The sequence below is a fragment of the Coenobita brevimanus genome, chromosome 31 (assembly GCF_032717465.1).
Source record: "Coenobita brevimanus isolate Jiangsu-jjx chromosome 31, ASM3271746v2, whole genome shotgun sequence".
In the NCBI taxonomy this organism is placed as follows: domain Eukaryota; kingdom Metazoa; phylum Arthropoda; class Malacostraca; order Decapoda; family Coenobitidae; genus Coenobita; species Coenobita brevimanus.
Window position 1 is genome coordinate 8,099,992 of NC_136984.1, and position 21,791 is coordinate 8,121,782.

The 21,791-nt window shown below is 42.0% G+C and overlaps 1 protein-coding gene across 1 annotated transcript in view; it reads right to left on the bottom strand.

Annotated features, from left to right (window-relative positions):
• The window catches only part of LOC145395416 (uncharacterized), a 149,017-nt gene that overhangs the window by 2,342 nt on the left and 124,884 nt on the right, over positions 1-21,791 (bottom strand). Inside the window, exon 5 of the mRNA XM_080269020.1 lies at positions 757-860. Within this exon, the coding sequence (XP_080125146.1) occupies positions 757-860 (104 nt within the window). The remainder of the gene's footprint in view (positions 1-756; positions 861-21,791) is intronic.

Sequence of the window (21,791 nt, forward strand, 5' to 3'; positions counted from 1 at the left end):
ACACGGATCAGTGGCAGAAAAAAGACAATGTTATGGTTAGGCATCCTTTCCGTAGCACGTCTTCATGGCTAGCATCATTATTCTGGTGATAATCGATTGTTATAAGTCAATACTCAAGCTGAAGAGGTGGTAGTTTTAGGCCAATCTAATGTAAAATACGTACAAAGGTAAAATATAGTTACCGGACACCAGACGAAAGAAAAATTACGTCCTTTTACTGAAGGGATTAAAATACGCTACTGTGAATTTCATGACATTTTCTCCAGTACAATGCCATTTTTAAACTTTTGTTTGCCTAAAGAAAATGTTATTCAGTTTAGGAAAGAGAATTTAATTACGGGGTTAAAGAATTGATTGCTCTTCTGCACAAAAGTATATGCAATAGGAGAGCTAATTTAAGTCATGCTGTCTAGTTTGACGGTGACACAACTGTATCCTAATATTAAAAAAGAAAAAAAAAAAAGGTCTTGGGATGAAAAATGAAATAGTCAAGGGGTAAAAAATACTCAAGGGGTAAAAAATATTCATTAGGTAAACATATAGTAATGGGGTTATGGGGGAAATGAAATACAAATGGGTATAAAAATATAATAGTCATCTGTGAAATATAAAATCTTCAAGAGTAAAACAAATAAAATAGTCATTAGGTTAAAAAAAAAAATGTCATGGGGTAAACTAAAAAATGTAAAAATTCTATGACAATGGTGAATACAAGGAGGCAATCCAGCAGAGACAGACAGAACCAAGAGGTCTTACCCGGTCCAATTTGTAGGCAAGACATCTGTACAGAGGAAGCATGTTCAACAAGGTAACGCCCATATTGACCATCTCGTCCAGAGTGAGGCACCGTTCCTGGTATTCTGGTTATGGAACATTACAGAACATTAACTCGCTGGACTTTGAAGAGAACTGAGAGGTTGTGGATTATGGAGGGAGATTGTAGTGGTTGTAGTGATGGATGTTGGTTGTTATACTGGTGGATGTGGTTAATGGTGTTGGTGGAAGATAGTGATGGTGATGAAAGGTGGTGGTGGTAGTAGATTTGTATAGGGTGGTGGAAGTTAGGTGTGGTGGAAATTAAAGGTGGGAGTTAGTAATGTTGAAAATTAATGGTGGTGGTGGTGGTGGTGGATGATTGTGGTGGAAGTTAGTGGTGGTAAAAGTGTGCGTTAGTGGAAATTGAATTAGTTGTGGTGAAGTAAGTCATGGTGGAGTAGAGTGGTGGTGGAAGTTAGAGTTTTGGGAAGTTAATGGTGAAGTGGTGGGTTTTTGAATTTTTAGGAAAGGTGGTGTGAGGAAGGTGGTGATGATAGTGATGGGGGTGGAGATGTTGGTGGTGACAGTGATGGAGGGGGAGATGATGGTGATGATAGTGATGTGGATAGAGATGGTAGTGGTGACAGTGATGAAGTGAGATATGATGGTGATGACAATGAAGAAGGGGGAGATGATGGAGGTGCTAGTGATGAAGGAGGAGTTAGTGGTGATTATAGTGCTGTTGGAGGAGATGGTGGTGATGATAGTGATGTAGTGGGGAGATGGTGATGATGATATTGTTATAGACTCAGAGGGAGACGGTGGTGGTGATACTGATACTGATGAAGGAGATGATGATGGCGGTGTTACTGATCGAGGGAGAGATGGTAGTGGTGATAGTGATGGAGGAGGAGATGGTGGTAGTAGTGATGTAGGGGGAGATGGTGATGGCGATAATGATGGAGGGGAAGTTGGTGGTGGTGATAATGATGGAGGGGGACTGGTAGTGGTCACAGTGATGGAGGGGAAGATGGTGGTGGTGACAATGAGGGAGGGAGAGATGGTGATGATGGGAGTGATGGAAGAGGGATGGTGGTGGCGATATTGATGTAGGGGGGATGACAGTGGTGAGAGTGATGTAGGCGGGATGGGGGTGATGATAGTAATGTAGGGGGTGTTGGTGGTGGTTTTTTTGACGGAGGGGGAGATGGTGGTGGTGAGTGATGTACAGTCACATGCTAAAGTCCTGTCGCCTATCCTGCTTCACTGGGGAGAGTGAGATTCATAGATCTGAGAATTGAGAGCTGCTAATAGAGAGCATTTTCCTGCCAACAGATGGCGCGCTACGGTGTAATGTATGACAGGTGGGGGAGAAGAGAGGAAGAGAGATGTTTATAGGCGCATCAATATTGTTGTTTGTGTTCGTGAATCTCCAGGTTATTACTGTACCCTTGCTTACGTGAAAAAACATGTGGTAATATTATTTCGTAAACAAAACGACAAAACTAAAACAATATGGGCCTAGGCATTGTGTCCTGGAGTGAGTGAATCTACGTAGAAATGAAATTCGAAACACTAGACAATCTTGTTTGTCCGTCTATCTAAATATCATATTATACAGCTTACATTCTTACAAAGACTGCTATAAGCAATGTAGTGATTAGTCAGTCCGAGGTATTAGTAAGTAACCAATGACGGGCCATATACCAATATGGACGCTATCTTTCCGTGAAATCGCCATTCAGTCATCAGTGTACTACTTAACGATGGTGGAGTTATTTGCTCAAGACCATAAAATGTCCTCCGGGTGGCACGAGGTAATGTGAGCAGGAACAAAACTAACCCAACCCAGTGATATCCCAGCATCATAACAGGTAAGACCTGAGATGCAACTGTTTATAATGTTTGGGCACTATAGTATCCCTTACCAAAAATCATGATAATTATTTTATTACACTGTAATGCATATAATGTAATGTCATAAGTTCCTACACATTGTATAATGTTATTCTTTCTTCGTACCATTTTTTATGACAGGCATACGTGGCAGACCTTTACATCGTTGAAAGTGAAATACCCGCCATAGCAGCGAAACATCGCCAAGGCATGACGACACCACCCACAGGAAGAAACCACAGAGGGATTCTGAGGGTGCACGCGTTGCCCAGGCAGTATGAACCTATGTCGCCAATTACCTTACACCCTTATTCCCCGGAACAGACCCAGCGAGGACGTTGTGTGACACTCTGTTCTTGTAATAGGTGAGTCTTGAGTATTTATTATTATTTTGATAATTGAATAGCAATGGGAGTTAAAGAGAAATACAGCGACTTGATCTTGATTTATTATCTTCAGAGAAAGTCTTAAGTTGAGAAGCATATGTATTACAGAGACTTAATATACTAAGTAAGTCTAGTTGGACCCCTCTTCTTGTTCACTCTTCTTCTACCTGTCAGTTCTATAGCTAACCTCCTTCTGAGCTTTGTTTCCTAAATTCTGGTGTAGCAGGGGTCGTGTCATGTGTGTTACACTGTTGTAGAAATGTTCTAGAAGCCTGTGTGTGAGTATGTGTGTGTATAGTCACTAGGCATTGTTTGTATGCTTATCTCACTGACACACTACCTATCTCATCCCCTGCCTTGCTGCTTCCAGTGTATTGTCAACATTTCTTCACCTAGACTCGCAAGCTCATATCCCGTTCCCAGGCTTGCCTGGTGCTCTGTCCTTCTGTCTATCTATCATGTTTTCTATAATTAATTGTATTTATAATATGGAGTCCTTACATTGCTCGGTCACGCCACTGGAGGTCCTCCTACAGCAATCATTATTGACATATGGTAATCCATTAATACAAAATAGTCTTCTTCTTAACTCTTAATATATAACATTGATTATTGATGTGGGTGAAAGCGAAATTTGAACGTGAGTTGTGGGAGTTGGTGAGTGCATATGGGCCTGGTAGTGAAAGGGATGAAGAAGAGAGGGAGTCTTTCTCGAATGATGTTGATGAGTGTCTGCAGAGTTTTGGAGCGAATGTGAATGTGGTAATGATGGGAGATCGGAATGCTAGAGTGGGAAATGTAGCAGTTGAAGGTGTAGTTAGTATGCATGGTGTGCCTGGAAGAAATGAAAAAGGGGAGTGAATGATAGCGATGTGTGTTGAGCGAGAGATGGTGATTGGAAATACACTGTTTGAGAAGAAAGATATTTATAAGTATACATGGGTGAGACAGGAGGGTGGAAGGGTTGTTGATAAAACTTTGATGGACTATGTGGTTGTGTCTAGGAATGTAATAGGAAGATTGTTGGATGTGAGAGTTCTGAGAGGGGAGGGTGGAAGTATGTCTGACCACTACCTGGTGGAGAGAAAGTCAAGAGTAGGTAAGAGATGGGTGAGAGCTAGGAGGGTTAGGTGTGGCAGGGAGGTTTTGAAAGTGAGTGAGTTGGATAAAAGAGAGAAAAAGATAGAGTATCAGGAGAAATTGAAAGATGAGTGGAACGCAGTGAAAGATCGGGAAAATGGCAGTGTGGAGGAGGAATGGTAGTTATTTAAGAGTGCTGTGGTGGGGCATGCAGAAGAGGTGTGTGGTGTGAGACGTGTGGGTGGTGGTGTAAGAAAAGGAAGTGAATGGTGGTGTGAGGAAGAAAGTATGGCTGTGGCTGAAATAAGACGTGCATATGAAATGTGGCTGCAGAGGAAGGATGAGATGTCATATGAGAGGTATAAGGAAAAGAGGAATAAGGCGAGAAGGGCTGTGCATGATGCTAAAGTGGCAGCAGATGAGAGGTGGGGTAGGCGGCTGACAGAGAATTTTCAACAGAATAAGAAAATGTTTTGGAAGGAGGTGAAAAGGGTGCGAAAGGGAGAGTCTGGGAAGGAAGAACGAGTAAAAGCAGAGGATGGAAGGATGTTAATTGAGATGGATGCAGTAAGGAAGAGATGAGCAGAGTATTTTGAAAGATTGTTAACCCGCGGCGTCCCGGGGACGTACTTCCACGTCCTCACGTTTTGTCACAGCTAATCCCGGCGATGTACTTCAACGTCCTGCAATTGCAAGGTTCATAATTTCCACAATTTTCAAAATTCGCGCTAGATTTTCGTTTCGCCCGGGTACCCAAGCCTCCCCTACCTGCCGCCAGGCGGGCACCATCCTAGACCCCGCGTGACCCGCGCTCGCCCTTGTCTCGGTCACTCACCTGCTAGCAGTGACCCAGGTCAGACATGGCGCGGAAAGGTCTCTCAGACGAGGAAATCGCATCCGTCCTGGAAGCCTTCACTGGAGACAGTGATTTTCCACTCGATGATGATGTGGTGGATCGCGATTACGTCCAGCCAGAGGAAGAAATAAGTAGCAGTGATGAGGAGGTCCCTTCGCCCTGAAAAACGCGGTATGTGACGTACCGTAAGGCAAGGGAAGGCCAGCCTGCTCCCCAACCACGTGCACAGCTATCTCTCCATCCCGAATCTGATGAGGACGAGGATGAGGACGATGAGGATGACGGCGGCCTAGGATGTGATATTGCCGCGTGGTTGGGAAAAGAGAAAATATCACCACGAGGATCAGAAGGTGGGGCGAGACGACACATAAGGTATGGTGAAAGTACTTTGTCTGGGGAAGTGGCAAGTGGTGTGGTGGGATTGCTGGGAGAAAGGGAAAGTGTTGTGGCGTCAGCGTGGGGTGAAAGTGAGAGTGGTGTGGGGGTAGTGCGGGGTGAAGGGGCAAGTGGTGTGAGGGAGGCAGCACGAGCACGTGGTGCTCGTAGGCCTAGGGGAGAGGAGGTTGAATCACTCCCCAGCACTTCTTTCGCCCCTGAATATTCCCAAACTTCCTCCCCACAGCCCCAGGATGTGGGGAAAGAAAAGAAAGGGAAGGAAAAGGGTAAAGGAAAAGGGAGAGGGAAGAGAAGTGCGAGTGATGAGAGGCGCCGCTCTCCACCTCCCCAACCTCCCCCACCACCCTCACCTCCCCACCCTGACGAAGGGGACGATGGTGACGTGGCTGGAGACGGTGTCACGTGGAACTGGGAAGATGGGAGTAATTTTACTCCCATCATTCACCCTTTCACTGAGGAGTGGCGGTCAGGTTGCACGGCTCCAGGTGTAAATGCAGGTTTGTCACGGTTGGATTTTTTCAACTTGTTCTTTGGTGAGGCGTTTGTGGGGTGCATAGTTGAACAAACTAATATTTTTTCACAATCACAGCGCCGTGAAAGTGAACGTTTGGGAACCACGAGCAGGCATTCCCAACAGTATGACTATTCCGTGACTATTTCAGAGATGTTCCTATTTTTGGCCCTGGTTATCTTGATGGGTGTGGTAAGGAAAAACCAAATTCCTGCCTACTGGACAACTGACCCAATCATCCTCACACCTTTCTTTGGAAAGGTGATGGGTCGTAACCGATTTCAGTATATTCTCGGCCGCCTCCACTTTTTTGATGCAGATGATCCAGCCAATGCAAATAACACCGATAAAATGAGGAGAATTAGGCTGGTATTTGATCATTTACGAGAAATGTTCCGCTCCTCATTTTATCCCTACAGAGACCTCGTCATAGACGAGAGTCTTGTGTTGTGGAGAGGCAATATTTCCTTTAGGCAGTACATACTCAGCAAGAGACACCGTTTCGGGTTCAAGATCTTTGTTATGTGTGACTGTAAGACTGGTTATGTGCAAGACATAGTCTTGTACACGGGCGCACAGACAGATATAATAGAAGATCGGAGTATAGGACTCTCTGGGGCCGTGGTGAAGACAATGATAAAAGAGTACCTTCATCGTGGTCATGTGTTGTACCTGGACAACTGGTACACTAGCCCTCTTCTCGCTAGGTTCCTCCACCAACACGACACCGGAGTCTGTGGTACAGTCAAGAGAAACCGTCGCCATATGGTCAAGATAGGGAGGAAACTTGACAAGAATGAGGTGGTTTTCTTCCAGGCCAATAACATCCTTGCAACCCTGTGGAACCACAACAGGGAAGTTTGCCTCCTATCAACAGTTCACAGCCCCCTGATGCACCGCACAGACTCCGTGGATCACCGTAGCAAGAGGAGGCGCAATGTATGGAAACCAGAGTCTGTACTTGCCTATAATCTGAACATGAGGCAAGTTGATCAGTCAGACTCGATGATTTCAAGTGTTGACTGTGCCAGGACCACGATGAAGTGGTACAAGAAACTCTTTTTCCACTTGCTCGACATCACGGTCTTGAACGCCCACTACCTGCACGCAATGACCACCGGAGTATCCGAGACCTTTGAGGGGTTTGTGAGGGAGCTGGCACGTGAAATATTCGCCAAGCATGCCCAGGACAGACCCACACACTGCACCCGCACCCCCCTGGCTGCTCAGACTCCCCTACGTCTTGCAGGACGCCACTATCCCAGCGCAATCCCTTCCGAACCAAACCGTCGTGAACCCCAGCGTCGCTGCCATGTATGTTGGCACTCGACAGTCAGACCATCCACTCAGAGAAAAGACACAAGATACGAGTGTGTCGAGTGCAATGTTGCGTTGTGCCTTCAGCCTTGTTTCAAGGAGTATCATAATTTCCTACACTACTGAAACTGTGTGGGAAGGCGAAATGACGCTCATGATAATGGTAAGGCCAGTCAGTAGGTGCTAAGTCAAATATAAAGTTGAAACGGGTGTTATTTTTTCAGAAAAGTAATGTATAAGATGAGAATTAGTGTAAGTGGAAAGAATTGTTATCAAAACTACACCCACTGTGTAAATCTGGTCAGTAAATATGTGACAGCAAGGAAATAAAGTGGAAACGGGTGTAATGTTAGCATGAATAAAACGTATAAGTTGAACATTAGTGTAAGTTGTCATAATTGATGTCACGAGTACACCCACATTCTGGTCAGTAAGTATGTGATAGGAATTATATACAGTGGAAGATGTTGTAATGTTAGTAGTAAGGTATTTTATAAGTTGAATACTAGTGTAAGATGAAACAAATGATATCGCGATAACACTCCCTGTGTAAGTACGCGCAAATATGACGCTCAGTTCCATCGTAAGTACAGAAATGATGTGATATCAATTATATCAAGTGTAAACATGTGCAATGTTAGTGGAGAATTATTATATAAGTACAAAAATAGGTTGTAAGTTGAAATAGTTGTCATAGCGACTTCACCGTGTGTGTTATTATGCGCTATTATTACGCTATATATTTACGTAAGGCCTGAAATAATCTCAAAACAGTTCTATAAAGTTGAAAAGTGTATAATAATATTAGAAAAGTATTATGTAAGTAGAAAAAGCACAATACGAGTTGAAACAACAGTCACAGCGAGTTCACTCACTACGTAAATAAGCGCTAACATTACGCTAAATGTTATCAAAAGGCCTGTGAATACGTAAAAACAGTTCAATAAAATGTAAAATGGTATAATGTTATTGTAGAAGTATTATGTAAGTAAAAAAAAATATATGTATCATGATTTTAGAATGTTAGCGATTCATCGTGACCAAGTTGGCCGATTTTGCTCGTTTCGCACGATGGTACAATGCTTATTTCTGCTCTATTTTTGTATAAAATCCAATATACTCTTTTATCACATGTTTTTATGTTTGTAATAAATTCATTTCTACTTACTTTCATTGGTTTCCCAGACTTATAATACCATAGAAAACGTTTGAGGCTCAGACCGCCTAGGGAGAACACGGGGGCAGGTGGGACCAAGGCATACCTGGTTAAGCTAATTAGGGACCCCGGGGACCAATTTCTTTGCCACCGACCATTGTTTCTGACCAAAAGCGAAAGTTTAAGCAAAAAAAAAAAAAAAGGTCAAAAAATGGTCGGGATTGGGGGGTACCAGTGGTCGAAAAGTGGTCGGGACGGGGCGGGTTAAATGTAGAAGAGGAAAGAGTGGCTGAGATAGTGGAGGATGGAAGGGTGTAAAGAATAAATGTATTGGGAGAGTTGAATGATTCTTTGATCACGAAGGAGGAAGTGGAGAAGGCAGTAAAGGAGATGAAAAAAGGGAAAGCTGCAGGTATGGATGGGTGTGCTGTGGAATGCCTGAAGGGTGGTGGAGTGACTATTGTTGACCGGTTAGTAAGATTGTTGAATGTGTGCTTTGTGAAAGGTATGGTGCCAGTTGACTGGGCAAGTGCTTGTGTGGTCCCGTTGTATAAAGGCAAGGGTGATAAGTATGAATGTACTAGATTTAGGGGTATAAGTCTGTTGAGTGTTGTAGGTAAGGTGTATGGTAGAGTGTTAATTATGAGAGTTAGAGAGGGTACAGAGGGAGTGATTGGTGATGAGCAGTGTGGCTTTAGGAGAGGGAGGGGATGCATGGATCAGGTGTTTGCGGTGAGACAAGTGTGTGAAAAGTATTTAGCGAAAGGCAAGGCTGTGTTTTGGCCATTTATGGATTTAGAGAAAGCGTATGATAGAATTGATAGGGAGGCTTTGTGGATTGTTTTAAGATTGTATGGACTTGATGGTAGGTTACTAAAAGGGGTGAAAAGTTTTTATGTAAATAGTTGAGCGTGTGTAAGAGTAGGAAATGCTGTGAGTGATTGGTTTCTTGTGAGAGTGGGCTGCGACAGGGATGTGTGATGTCGCCTTGGTTGTTTAATATTTACATTGATGGTGTTGTAAGGAAGGTGAATGCAAGAGTTTTAGGTGGAGGTCTGAGTCTGGTGAATGTTGATGGTGGAGAGCGGAATCTGAAGCAGCTGCTGTTTGCAGATGATACTGCACTGGTGGCTGATTCAGAGGAGAGATTGAGACAGTTGGTAGAGGAGTTTGGAAGGGTGTGTGAAAGGAGGAAATTGAAAGTAAATGAGAATAAGAGTAAAGTGATGAAGTGTACGAGGTTGGTAGATGGTAGGGGGATGAATATAGTTTTGAATGGCGAGTTGCTTGAGGAGGTAGAGTGTTTTAAATATCTAGTGTCACATGTTGCTGTGGATGGAAGAATAGATGCAGAAGTGAAGTTTAGAATAAATGAAGTAGGAATGGTGCTGGGAGGAAAGAAAAAAGTGTTTAGATATCGTTCACTGAGAATGGATGTAAAGAGAAGGCTGTATGAAGGTGTTGTGGTACCGACTACATTATATGGGGCTGAAACATGGAATATGGGTGTAGCATAGAGGAAAAGATTGATTGTAATGGAGATTAGGTGTCTGAGGAGTATGTGTGAAGTGACGCGTATGGATCAAGTGCGGAATGATGAATTGCGAAGGAGAACTGGAGTTGTTCGGGAGATGGCTGGTAGAGTTGAGCAGAGGGTGTTGCGATGGTTTGGGCATATTGAGAGAATGGATAATGAGCGATTGGTGAAAAAGATAACTAGATCTGATGTGAGAGGTGTAAGGCTGAGAGGAAGACCACGAATAGGATGGATGGACAGTGTGAAGAGAGCGCTGGATGTGAGAGGGATGTCTGTTGAGGAAGGAAGAGTGGCTGTGTGTGACAGAAATAAATGGGGAGAAATTGTGAATGAATAAGTGATGACGCAGCCCTGAGGGGATATTCTCCTGCATTTGGTCTGATCAGCTATTTCAGGTCAGGTGCGGGTAAGGGGATGAGTCTGTTATGATGTGGCAGGGGTAAACCAGCTCTGCTGTCGGGCCCTGCTGCAGATGTCACTGATTGCATTGCGTAGTTGACCCTTGTGCAGTGTGGTGCGGTGAGGATCTGTCCGTTCTCCCCTTTGGGGCTAAGATGCGAATGAATGTGTTTGAATGGATGAGTAAATGGGGAGTGTGTCGTCCTGTCTCGGCTACCTCCCTTTCCTTGGGGGAAGCAGCCTAGGTATATAAAATTAACAAAAATAATAATAATATTGTACAGGTATAATATTGATGGTAAATTGCAATGATCTGGAAATATTACATTTTAAACAAGTTGTACACATATTTGAATAAATGCACTAAAGTTAAACTATTGAACTGTAATACAGCTTGTAAATTGGTTATTGTGGTAAAATGCTTACAAGGAAGGAAAAAAATAGTTTAAAGTTAAGATTATGGTAAGAGTTATTAATATTTCATTTAAAGATAATGCTACCAGTATAGCATACTTCTATATCATAGGTCATTCTTCTTTGTATCATATATATATATATATATATATATATATATATATATATATATATATATATATATATATATATACAGAGAGAGAGAGAGAGAGAGAGAGAGAGAGAGAGAGAGAGTTTCAAACTTAGGTTAAGTCAACTTAATACTTGTGCTCATGTTTAAGTCCATATCAGGCAGTGGGTGGAAATGTTTGTGTGTATGATTGAGGATGGCGTAGTGATTGATGATGGATAAAGTGGATATGGATGGTGTAAATACTGTACAGTAGTCTGGTGCTATGTATAATCCTGAGGCTGAAGTATGAGATGGTGGTATATCTGTACAGACTATGTAAACTGATGTGTTATGAGTGAAATAAAAAAAACGGTGAGTGTCCGATGTGTTGATGGTGTACAAGCTTATCTGGAGCAAAAGTGAAGTTACAATGATGATGCATATTGTTATTTCTGATGATAGCCATTTCATAAGGGACTGTATCAGTAGGCTGAAACGCGAAAATGTACGCAGGACAAAGACGAACAGCATGTAAGGATGTACGGCACTTTCGTTCAATCGTTGATTCACTTGCAAAAGCGACAGTGCTCCGTCTCTTGGAGACCATGATGAGTTCGGTGTCTGTGTTGATGTTGATGATGGCCAAAATGTTATTATTCTTAGAAGGGAAGGGGTGTATTTGGTATACTGTGAACAGGTCTTCAGTTATGAATGGTACATGAACTACTACTGATGTTGGTGTTAGTGTTGCTTTTATCTATCTATCTATCTATTGCCAGACGCCTCACATCCCGTTTGGGGTGGCCACAAACAAATCGCCTCCAAGTCGCCCTGTCCCCAGCCATTTCACTGCCCTGCTCCCAACTCACACACCCCTCTCTCATATACCTCTCCACCCCATCCCTCCATCTCATCCTCGGCCTCCCCCTCCCTCTTCCCCCCTCCACCTCACTCACATACACTCTCTTCGTCAGTCTTTCACCATCCATCCTCTCCACATGGCCAAACCACCTCAGTGTGTTCCTCATAATGCTTTCTATCACATCCACATCAACACCACAACGCTTCTTTATATCCTCATTCGTCAGCCTGTCGCTTCATGTGACTTCACAGGTTCCTCTTAAATAACTCATTTCCACTGCTCTCACTCTTGACTTGTGTCCTTCCAACAACGTCCAAGCTTCACTTCCGTACGTTAGAGTTGGTATCACAATACTGTCATGTAGTAACTTTTTCACTTCCATGCTCACTTTCCTGTTTCTTATCAATGCTTTCAAAGAACCAGCAACATTTCTTCCTTGCTGTACCCTTTCAAGCACTTCACCCTCCAAACCTCCATCCTTACTCATCACACTACGCAAGTACTTAAACGTACTCACATTTTCCAATTCCTCACCATCCAACCTCGCTGTACATTCACTGACTTCACCTCTCTCAAAGACCATCACTTTACTCTTCCCTACATTCACCTTTAGATTCCGTTTCTTACACAATCTCCCAAACTCATCCACCAAGCCTTGCAGCTCCCCTTCGTCTTCACTCATCAACACAGTATCATCTGCAAACAACAGTACAGGGAGTTTCCAAACACTATCCTCTCTCACCAGGGCCACTCCAACATCCACTACCCTACCTTGTACCTCTTTTATTACCCCATCCATGTACAGATTGAACAATCATGGAGACATGACACATCCCTGTTTCAACCCAACTTTCAAAGAGAAAAATTCACTTAGTTCACCATCCACACGCACTGCAGCCTTCGCACCATCGTACATACTCTTCACAGCATTCAACAACTTCCCATCTACTCCATATATTCTTAACACTTTCCACAATCCTTGTCTATCCACCCTGTCATATGCTTTCTCCAAATCCATGAAAGCCGCATACAACTTCTTTCCCTTCTCTAGAAACTTTTCCACTAAAGATCTAAGAATGAATATCTGATCTACACAACCTCATCCCTTCCTAAAGCCTCCCTGTTCTACTCCAACTAATTTTTCTGTTCTTTCTCTAACTCTGTCAATAAGTATCCTACCATACACTTTTCCTATTATACTAAGAAGACAAATGCCCCTATGATTACCACTCACTTCTTTTTCCCCTTTTCCTTTGTACAAGGGAATAATTATACCTGACTTCCAATCCTCCGGGACTCTACCTTCCTCCCAGGCCAATCTGCATATCTTCCACATCCATTCTACTTCTATCTCTCTCCCATGCTTCAGCATTTCACCACACACTCAATCAATTCCTGGGGCTTTCCCCAATTTAACTTTCTTCATTGCTTCCACAACTTCTATCTTACTGATTTCTTCCTGTCTTCTTACCTCCCTCCTTCTCCCAGTCATTCCCCAGCCACTTATACTCGCATTACTTCCATCCTCTACGTTCAACAATTCCTTAAAGTGTTCTCTCCATCTGCTCACTTTTTCTCCCTTCTCCACTAGTAATCTACCATTTTTATCTTTCACTCCCCTCCTAACTTCACTTCCACCCTGTCTTACTCTTTTCACATCTTTCCGGAACATTTTCTTACAGTCCCTCCACTTTACACTCAAATTCCTTCCAAATTCCTCATCCACTCTCTTCTTACTCTCTCTTACTAATCTTTTCACCTCTTTCTTTCTACATACAACTCTCTCTTCTGCCTCTCAACTTCTTCCACGCCCCTATTTCTCATCCATTCATTGTATGCTTTCTTCTTTTGTCCCACAGCCTGTTTCACCTCTTCAGTCCACCACGCTGTCCCTTCCACCCCCCTCCGTCTTCTCTTCCTTCCACACACCACATCACATGGTGCACAAATTTCTTATGTAAATATCCTACACACATCTTCCACGTCTCCCATCTGCTCCAATTCATATTTACCCAATCGTTCCTCCACTTCTCTCTTATACTCTGCCTTTTTCTCATCCTCTTGTAACCTTTCCACTCTCCTTGCAACTACTTCCTCTCGTCTTTCCTTTCTTCTATTCCTCCATCTTACTTGGATTCTAATTCTGGCCACCACCAAGTAATGGTCAGAAAGTCCACTCCCCCAACCTCTGTAAACTCTTGCATCCATTACACATCTTCGCATCCTTTCATCCACACACACATAATCAATCATTGCCTTCCTTTCATTCAGTTCACCACCCACCCTTCTCATCACTCGCCATGTATACCTGTGGATCATTTTATCCCTGAAGAGGGAATTGGCTATCACCAACCCCCTCCCAGCACAAATGTCCACTAACGCACTCCCATTCTCATCTATCTCAGCAGGCACACCCCACTCACCAACTATTCCATCCACCTTCACATTCCCAACTTTACCATTCATATCACCGATCAAAAACACTCTCTCATTCCTTCCAAACTTTTCCATGCACACTTCTACATTTGTCCAGAACTCTTCTCTCACTCATCTAGCACGATCTTGCGTTGGTGCATACACACACACAATCGCCTACATTTGTATTCCAACTTTCAACTTTACCCACACAATCCTTGACCCAACTGATCCATACTGTCTTATGCTCCTTTTCCATCTTTTACTCACAACTATACATACTCCTTCCTATGCCCTCTCATTTTCACCTACTCCTGCACATATACCCCATCCATACTCCCATTCTCTCACACTTTCTCCTCTCCATTTTGTTTCAGTTATTCCACATTCATCCACTTTCGCACCCTCAGGCACCTGGACAATCTCTCTCTCTCTTTCACCTCATCATTCGCTCCCCTTACATTCCACGTTCCGATAACCATGTCCTTTGTCCGGTCCTTGGTCTTCATCGTTTGGTCAGTCCTTGTCCGAGGCTTATTGTTTGTTTTGTTAGTTAGTTGTTTTCCGAGGAGGGGCACTAACCCTCCGCCAACCCTTTTAGTCGCCTTTTATGACAAACAGGGATACTGGGGGAGTATTCTTGAAAACCCCTCCTACCCCATGGATAATATTGCACGAATTCCCTACTTCGGAACAAAGGCTTCAATTTATGTTTATGTATGCATTGATTAAATATCTGACGTAGCTCATGAACTGGAAGTAAGTCAATTGTGATCTTGCCATCACCAGCATTCGAAATTCCTCACATAAGTGCCCTGTAACGAACTTTAGTGTTGTCTAATTGTAGTACAATTGTGTCAATATGTTCTGTGATGATCTTCGCCACTAGACAGTGGCTTAATTAAAACTTTGTTTGCTTTTATGCTAATTACTCTGTATGGACCCTCAAATTTTGGGGATAATTTATTGTCTCTCTTATGAATGATGCCATAAACAATGTCTCCTAAGCAGATAGGTGAATCTCTTGCCTTCTAGTTAAATGCCTCCATCATTTCTTCCTTGGACATCGTTAATTGTTTTTTGACTCTTTTGTGTATGTCATGGAATTCACCTTAACCGGAGTTTAGAGTAATTATCGTAATTGCATATGGGCAGACTGTCACCTTCTAGGAGCTCATATGGTAGTTTTTTATCTGTCCCATACATAATGAAATGTGGTGTGTCACCTATGGATTTATTTGTAGTTCCATTAATTGAGGATTCTACTCTGGGAATCCAATCATCCCAGCTTGCATAATTTTCACTGAGAATGTGTCGTAGCACATCTAATACTTTTTTGTTTTGTCTCTACTAACCCATTAGATGCTGGGTGTTAGGCTAAAACATTAACCTTTTTCATGTAAGCAACGTTGGGTCTGGTTAGTACTTGGATGGGTGACCGCCTGGGAACACCAGATGCTGTTGGCATCCCTATGTGTCGTGGGGTTGGTGGAGGATTAGTGCCCCTCCCTGTAAAACAATTAACTCTAAGCCCTTGGCCACCCTGTTTGGGATACATGGCGTCTGGCAATGAATGAATGAATGTTGTATTGTTTACATATTTCTTGTAAGATATCAGAATTAAATTCTCCTCCATTATCACTTATTAGTACCTTTGGGGTAGTAAAGCAACATATTACATTATCTGTTATTGCCTTTGCTACTGTCTCTGCTGTTTTGTCTTTAATTGGAGCTAAAATGACATAACGGGAAAAATGATCCATTGCTACGAATAGGTATTGGTTATTATTGTATGATAATGGCATCTTGAGTAAATCAACAGCGACAACGTCCCATGGTTGATGTGGTACAGGGTAATTACCCATCGGTGCAGGTGTGATTGGGTATCCTTTGTGTTTTGCACATGATTCGCATCTGTGTATATGATTGTTTATATCTTTTTGTAATGAAGGCCAGTAATATAACAGCTGGGCTTGTTTGAATGTCTTATCCTTTCCAGGATGTCCTGCATGTGGGCTATCGTGTATCGTTCGTAATACTTGGGGTATCATGTCATTAGGTACTACCAACTGGTTAGTATTTCTTTGGCGTTTTGGTTGTTTCGGGTTGATCTTGTATAAAGTATTATTGACTATTGTGAATTGTTCGAGTGGTACATGCAGTTTGGGTAATTGTATGTCATCTCCAATTTCTAACTTGTATATAACTTTAGACCATATTGGGTCAAGTCTTTGTGCTTTTGCGATATCATCGTGGTTTGGAATATTTCCTTTGAGATCTAATGCCGCGACCTGAATTGTGTTCGGGTTCCTAGATACTGCGTTGGGTACTATGTTCATTTTACCTTGTGTATAATGAATTTGCACATTGTAGTTTTCACCTGTACATTTCCATCTTGCTCTCCTCCCAGTGAGGAGTTTTTCTTTAAACATACCCACTAGTGGTTTATGGTCGGTGAATAAGTGTATTTCGTAACCATATACCAAATCTCGAAATTTTTGTAATGCAAAAACCACCGCAAGTGCCTTTAAGTCTGTAGTGCAATAATTTTCCTCTGCACCTTTTGTTTGTCTGCTGGCAAATGTAATTGGTTCTTTCCTCTTTTATCTTCCTGCATCAGTACAGCCCCTAATCCTTTAACTGATGCATCTGTACAGATAATAAATGATTTTGTGAAATCCGGATATGCCAAACAAGGTGCATTTGTTAGTTTAATTTTTTTATTGTTAAATGCTTGTTCTTGTTCTTCCTCCCATTGGAATATAGGATCTTTTTTGAGTAGTTGGAATAGAGGATAGGCTATATGAGAGAAATATGGTACGAATGACCTATAGTACACAGCTAGACCTAAAAATTGTCTAACTTCGCCAGTCTTAGTGGGTTCAGGAAAATCTCTCACTGCCTGTATTTAGTCATCAGTGGTGTGAATACCATTAAAACTTAATTTGTGGCCTAAGAAATTTATTTCCTTAAGCAAAATATGTATTTAGAAAGATTAATTTTTAAACCAGCATCACTAAACTTTTGTAAGAGTAAGTCTAATTTCTTGAGATGTTCTGTAATAATTTTCGTTGCGATTATAATAGCGTCAAGATAAACAAATATTCCTTGTCCTAAAATTCCGGACAAAACATAATTTGTAAGACGCTGGAATGTGCCTGGGGCTGTCCTCAGTCCCATCGGCATCCTTGTATATTGGTAGTGTCCTCTATTTGTGGAAAAGGCAGTGTATTTACGTGACTCCTGTTCAGCCGGTATTTGGTAATAACCATTTAGTAGATCAATTGTGGAAAATACATTATTTTCCGGTCCAATATTCTGTAGAACATCGCTTAGGAAAATCGGTCTGGGATTGTGTGATTGTTTAGTTTACAGTAATCTGCTACCACACGCATTTCTCCATTTCGTTTGAGCACGAAGAATAATGGGGCATTCCACGGGGAGACTGAAGGTTCAATAATTCCAAGTTTTAACATTTCATCGACATACTGATTTGCAAGTGTACGTTGGGAGTGTGGGATGCGGTAGGCTGGTACAAAAATTGGTGGTGTTTCTGGGTGCACATTAATCTTGTGATTAATCAGGTTAGTACACCCTAATTGTTCTCCGGGCAATGCTATGGTGTCACTGTGTGTTTCCAGCAGGATTAACAAATCATTTTCTTCATCAAATTCACCTGAGTGAATTAAATTCTTTTTATGCACTCTCTATCCGTAGATTTTATCTCACTTGTCACTCCAGCTATAACTATTTCCTTCACAGGGGCGGGACATTTTTCAGTATTAACTATGCAAGTCCCCTTTTTCAACTGTACTTCCCCATTCATGTGATTAATTATGAATATCTGAGTTTGCCCTTCGTCGTTCATCTGACATAATGCGTTTTCTACTGACAATCCCTTTACTTTACATAATTCTTCTAAGACAAGAACAGTACTATTCCGTAATTTGCTCTTTATGGTAACTTTCATGTAGGAATTAGGTGGTATAACTAAATCATTGGTGAGATGGGTGGGAAAAACTGACAAATCAGTACTGTTACCTGGGTCTCTAATTATGGAGGCTGGGGCTGGTGGTGTGAGTGGATCTATACACTCATCTGTTTGTGTATGTTTGTTTAAGCTTTTAATATTACCAATTCTTTTTGGTTCTCTTTTACTAATCGGTGAGGGCTCTGATGGTATTTCCTCTATGAATTCATTGTCAAAGTCTATTCCATTCATTTGTGGGAGTAAAGTTATGTTCTCTGCTCTCATGCATCTTAAGCCCAGTAACATATTAGCTTTAACTGCTAAGTTTTCAACGATATAGAAAAATGCAGAGATTAGTCTTATAGTCTCTGTGAAACTGATATTTAACCTTATCATACCTTTTACTGTGATTTTTTTTTTCCATCTACTGTATATAAATCTAAATCAGCTTTTTCCAGAAAAGTTACTTTCTTCTTATTTTAAAAAATTCTATTTATTTCTTCTTGTGTCATTAAGTTCACTGAAGAGCCTGTGTCTAAAAATAAGGAAACGTTTTGATCCTCAAATACAGCTGGTATTAATATACACTCATTTCCCAACATGCCTCCTATGTGAATTTTAGACTTGCTTTTCTTTACGTTTGTTCGTTTTTTGTCATGACTTTTTCCTCCCCCGATTTGAGCATGGACACAATTTTTTCTACTGCTTTGCAGTTACTGGTCCAGTGCCCTTGGCATCTATGATGCCTACAGTAGGGACCAAATCCTTGTGTCTTTTGTCTATCCTCTTTTGTTTGATAAAGCATTCATTCCTTGTGTGTCCTGGTTTTGCACAGTAATGACATAGAATGGACCTATCTCTTGACTGTGATCTACGAGGTGACTTCTCATATGTAGTGTTGTTTGTGGCACGAGATCTGCTCAGGCTGGGCGAAAACTTATGAAACTGCCTGTAGCCTGGTGTTTGTGATCGAACCCTCGACACGTTTAGTTGTTTGCTCTGCCTGCTTTCGGATCGCGATCGATTTTGTTCTCTGTTTGGGGTCGTTGTAGATGTTTTCAGAGCTGATACTGTCTCAGGTACTCTCATTGTACTAGAATGTGCGTGCGTGTCGATCATCCCTGCTTTACTGCACTGCATCTCTACCTTGTTCATTAAGTCTAGTAAGCACATGCCTGGGGTGTACGCGATCGTCTTGGCGATCTTAAGGGTCCTATCAGGTAATTTAAACAAGGCAGCTACATAACCAATGATGTCCACGACGAGGTCTGGGGACATCTTTCCATCATCTGTTGTCCAGTTTGAGTTTTCCAAAGTAACTAATAATGTTCTTTTGATTGTGGAGACATCAGCAGTTATTTCACTGAGCACATGGTTTGTAGTGTGCTCCCTTACAAGATCTACAATCTTATTTAATTCTGGAATTATACCTGGCAAGAAGTTCATACCTCCAGAAAATTTCTTCAAAAATTCAGTTTTAAATTCATCATATGTCTTAGCCTTGAGGAGCTTATCTGACCTTAGTAAATTGCTTGCTGGACATCTTTCCTGGCTTATGCAAGATGAAAAAATAGCAATTTTCTCTTGTTCATCTAGTATATGTCTTTTGATAAAGATTTGTTTGCACTGACTGACCAATGAAATTATGTCAATATGATCTTTTTCTGTGCCAGTGAATTTGGGGCAGTTTTATCTTCATGATAAACGTAAACATGAGGTGGGGATGTTTGATCCGCGGTGTTTTTTGCATTATTCGTTTTCACTGTTTGCTCTTTTAAATTAACTTGGACTTGTTTATCGTTGTGTGAGGAAATAGTCGAATAGGTTCAGCCTGAACGGTGAACCCTGTTAAGTGTATTGTCATATGTGTGCAAGTCAGAGACAAAGTCCTCACTTGCTACGTCGGAGGGGGTTTCCCGCTCATCATCTAGAACTGACGTATTTGCTTCTTGATCTTTAGTTTGTGTTGAGTTTTGTACAATGGGTGTGTTGCCTTGGTGCTCTCCTAATTGTGGATCCGCTGTGGGCACTAATTGTTTATCATCTGGTATTAACGTGGGTGGTGGTGAAAATATCCGTCATTAAGATATGGTGTTTTGAAATACGCCTTTTGTTTATGTCCTAACTAAATAGATGAGTAAATGAGTTGTAATAAATGATAGATAGTGAGTGTGTAAATGTATATATAGAAATAAGTAAAGGAGTCGAATATACCTAATTTTAGCACGGAGAAGAAATGAGTACTAAGTATAATTACACCCACTTGTTACAGATCGGAGAGGCGTGTCGATGCAACTGTCGATCTCGGAAGAAAAATGCAGGGTTGAGTGAAGATCTCTTGATAATTCTAGGGCTGTGTTGATGGACGATATTACACAGGAAATTCCATGGCCTGGTGCATGTAGTGGTTAACGGCTGTAGTCACAGGCAAACCTCATCATAGAACGTCGAATTTCTAACTCAATATTGTGGAAATAAATGAGTATGAGTAGGAGCTATGAGAGTAATGAGTAATGAGTAGTGGGTGAGAAGTGCCTGCTGTCAGTCACACGTTGATTGGCGTGGCATTGTGTTAGCAAACTCGCATGGTGATGTCGTCTCAGCAGATACACATGGTGATGTCAGCTTCCCACACTGGTAGCTGTGGTGAGTAACTGAGTAGCGAAGCGTAACCTGGGTGAAGAAGGGTAAGATGCGTTATAAATGTGGCTCTGGTGTTTTGCTGTGTGTCTTGACCTCTGCGTCAGCGATAGAGGTAGGCGGGAGAGAGTGTTGGGGTTTTGTGTGCTTGTTGCTTTGGTCTTTCTTTTCCGTTGTTTTTTATTCTTCTTGCTGCTGCTTGAAGTTGCGTGAAGATTATAGAGTTGTTTTGTAGACTTGTAGGCTCATAGGCTCGTAGGCTTGTAGGCTGTATTTTGTAGGAATTCACTGTAAAACTGTAGCTAATCTTGTAGAGTCTCGCCTGCTTTTGTAGAAATTCACTGTAGATTCGTAGACGAGGTTCGTACGTTCGCTGCCGCCAATGTGACTCTCTGTTCTTGTAATAGGTGAGTCTTGAGTTTTTATTATTATTTTGATAATTGAATAGCAGTAGGAGTTAAAGATGAATACAGGGAGTTGATCTTGATTTATTATCTTCAGAGAAAGTGTTAAGTTGAGCAGCGTATGTATTACAGAGACTTAATATACTAAGTAAGTCTAGTTAGACCCCTCTTCTTGTTCACTCTCTCTACTACCTGTCGGTTCTATAGCTAACCTCCTTCTGAGCTCTGCTTCTTAAATTCTGGTGTTGCAGGGGTCGTGTCATGTGTGTTACATTGTTGTTGAAATGTTCTAGAAGCCTGTGTGTAAGTATGTGTGTATGTGTGTGTGTATGGTCACTAGGCATTGTTCGAATGCGTTTCTCGCTGACACACTACCTATCTCATCCACTGACTTGCTGCTTCCCGTGTATTGTCAACATTTCTTCACTTAGACTTGCGAGCTCATATCCCGTTCCCAGGCTTGCCTGGTGCTCTGTCTATCTATCTATCTATCTGTCTATCATGTTTTCTATAATTGATTGTACTTATAATATAGAGTCCTTACAGTTGCAGTCCAGGTGCATTACTCTCCACCTGGACCAGCCCTCGCCAAGTTTGGGGTAGGGCTGATTCTTGAGTCACATGCGGCTCCCAAGTGATGACCTTCAGCCGCTAAACTGCTGCAAAACCCCCCTCCCCTGCAGA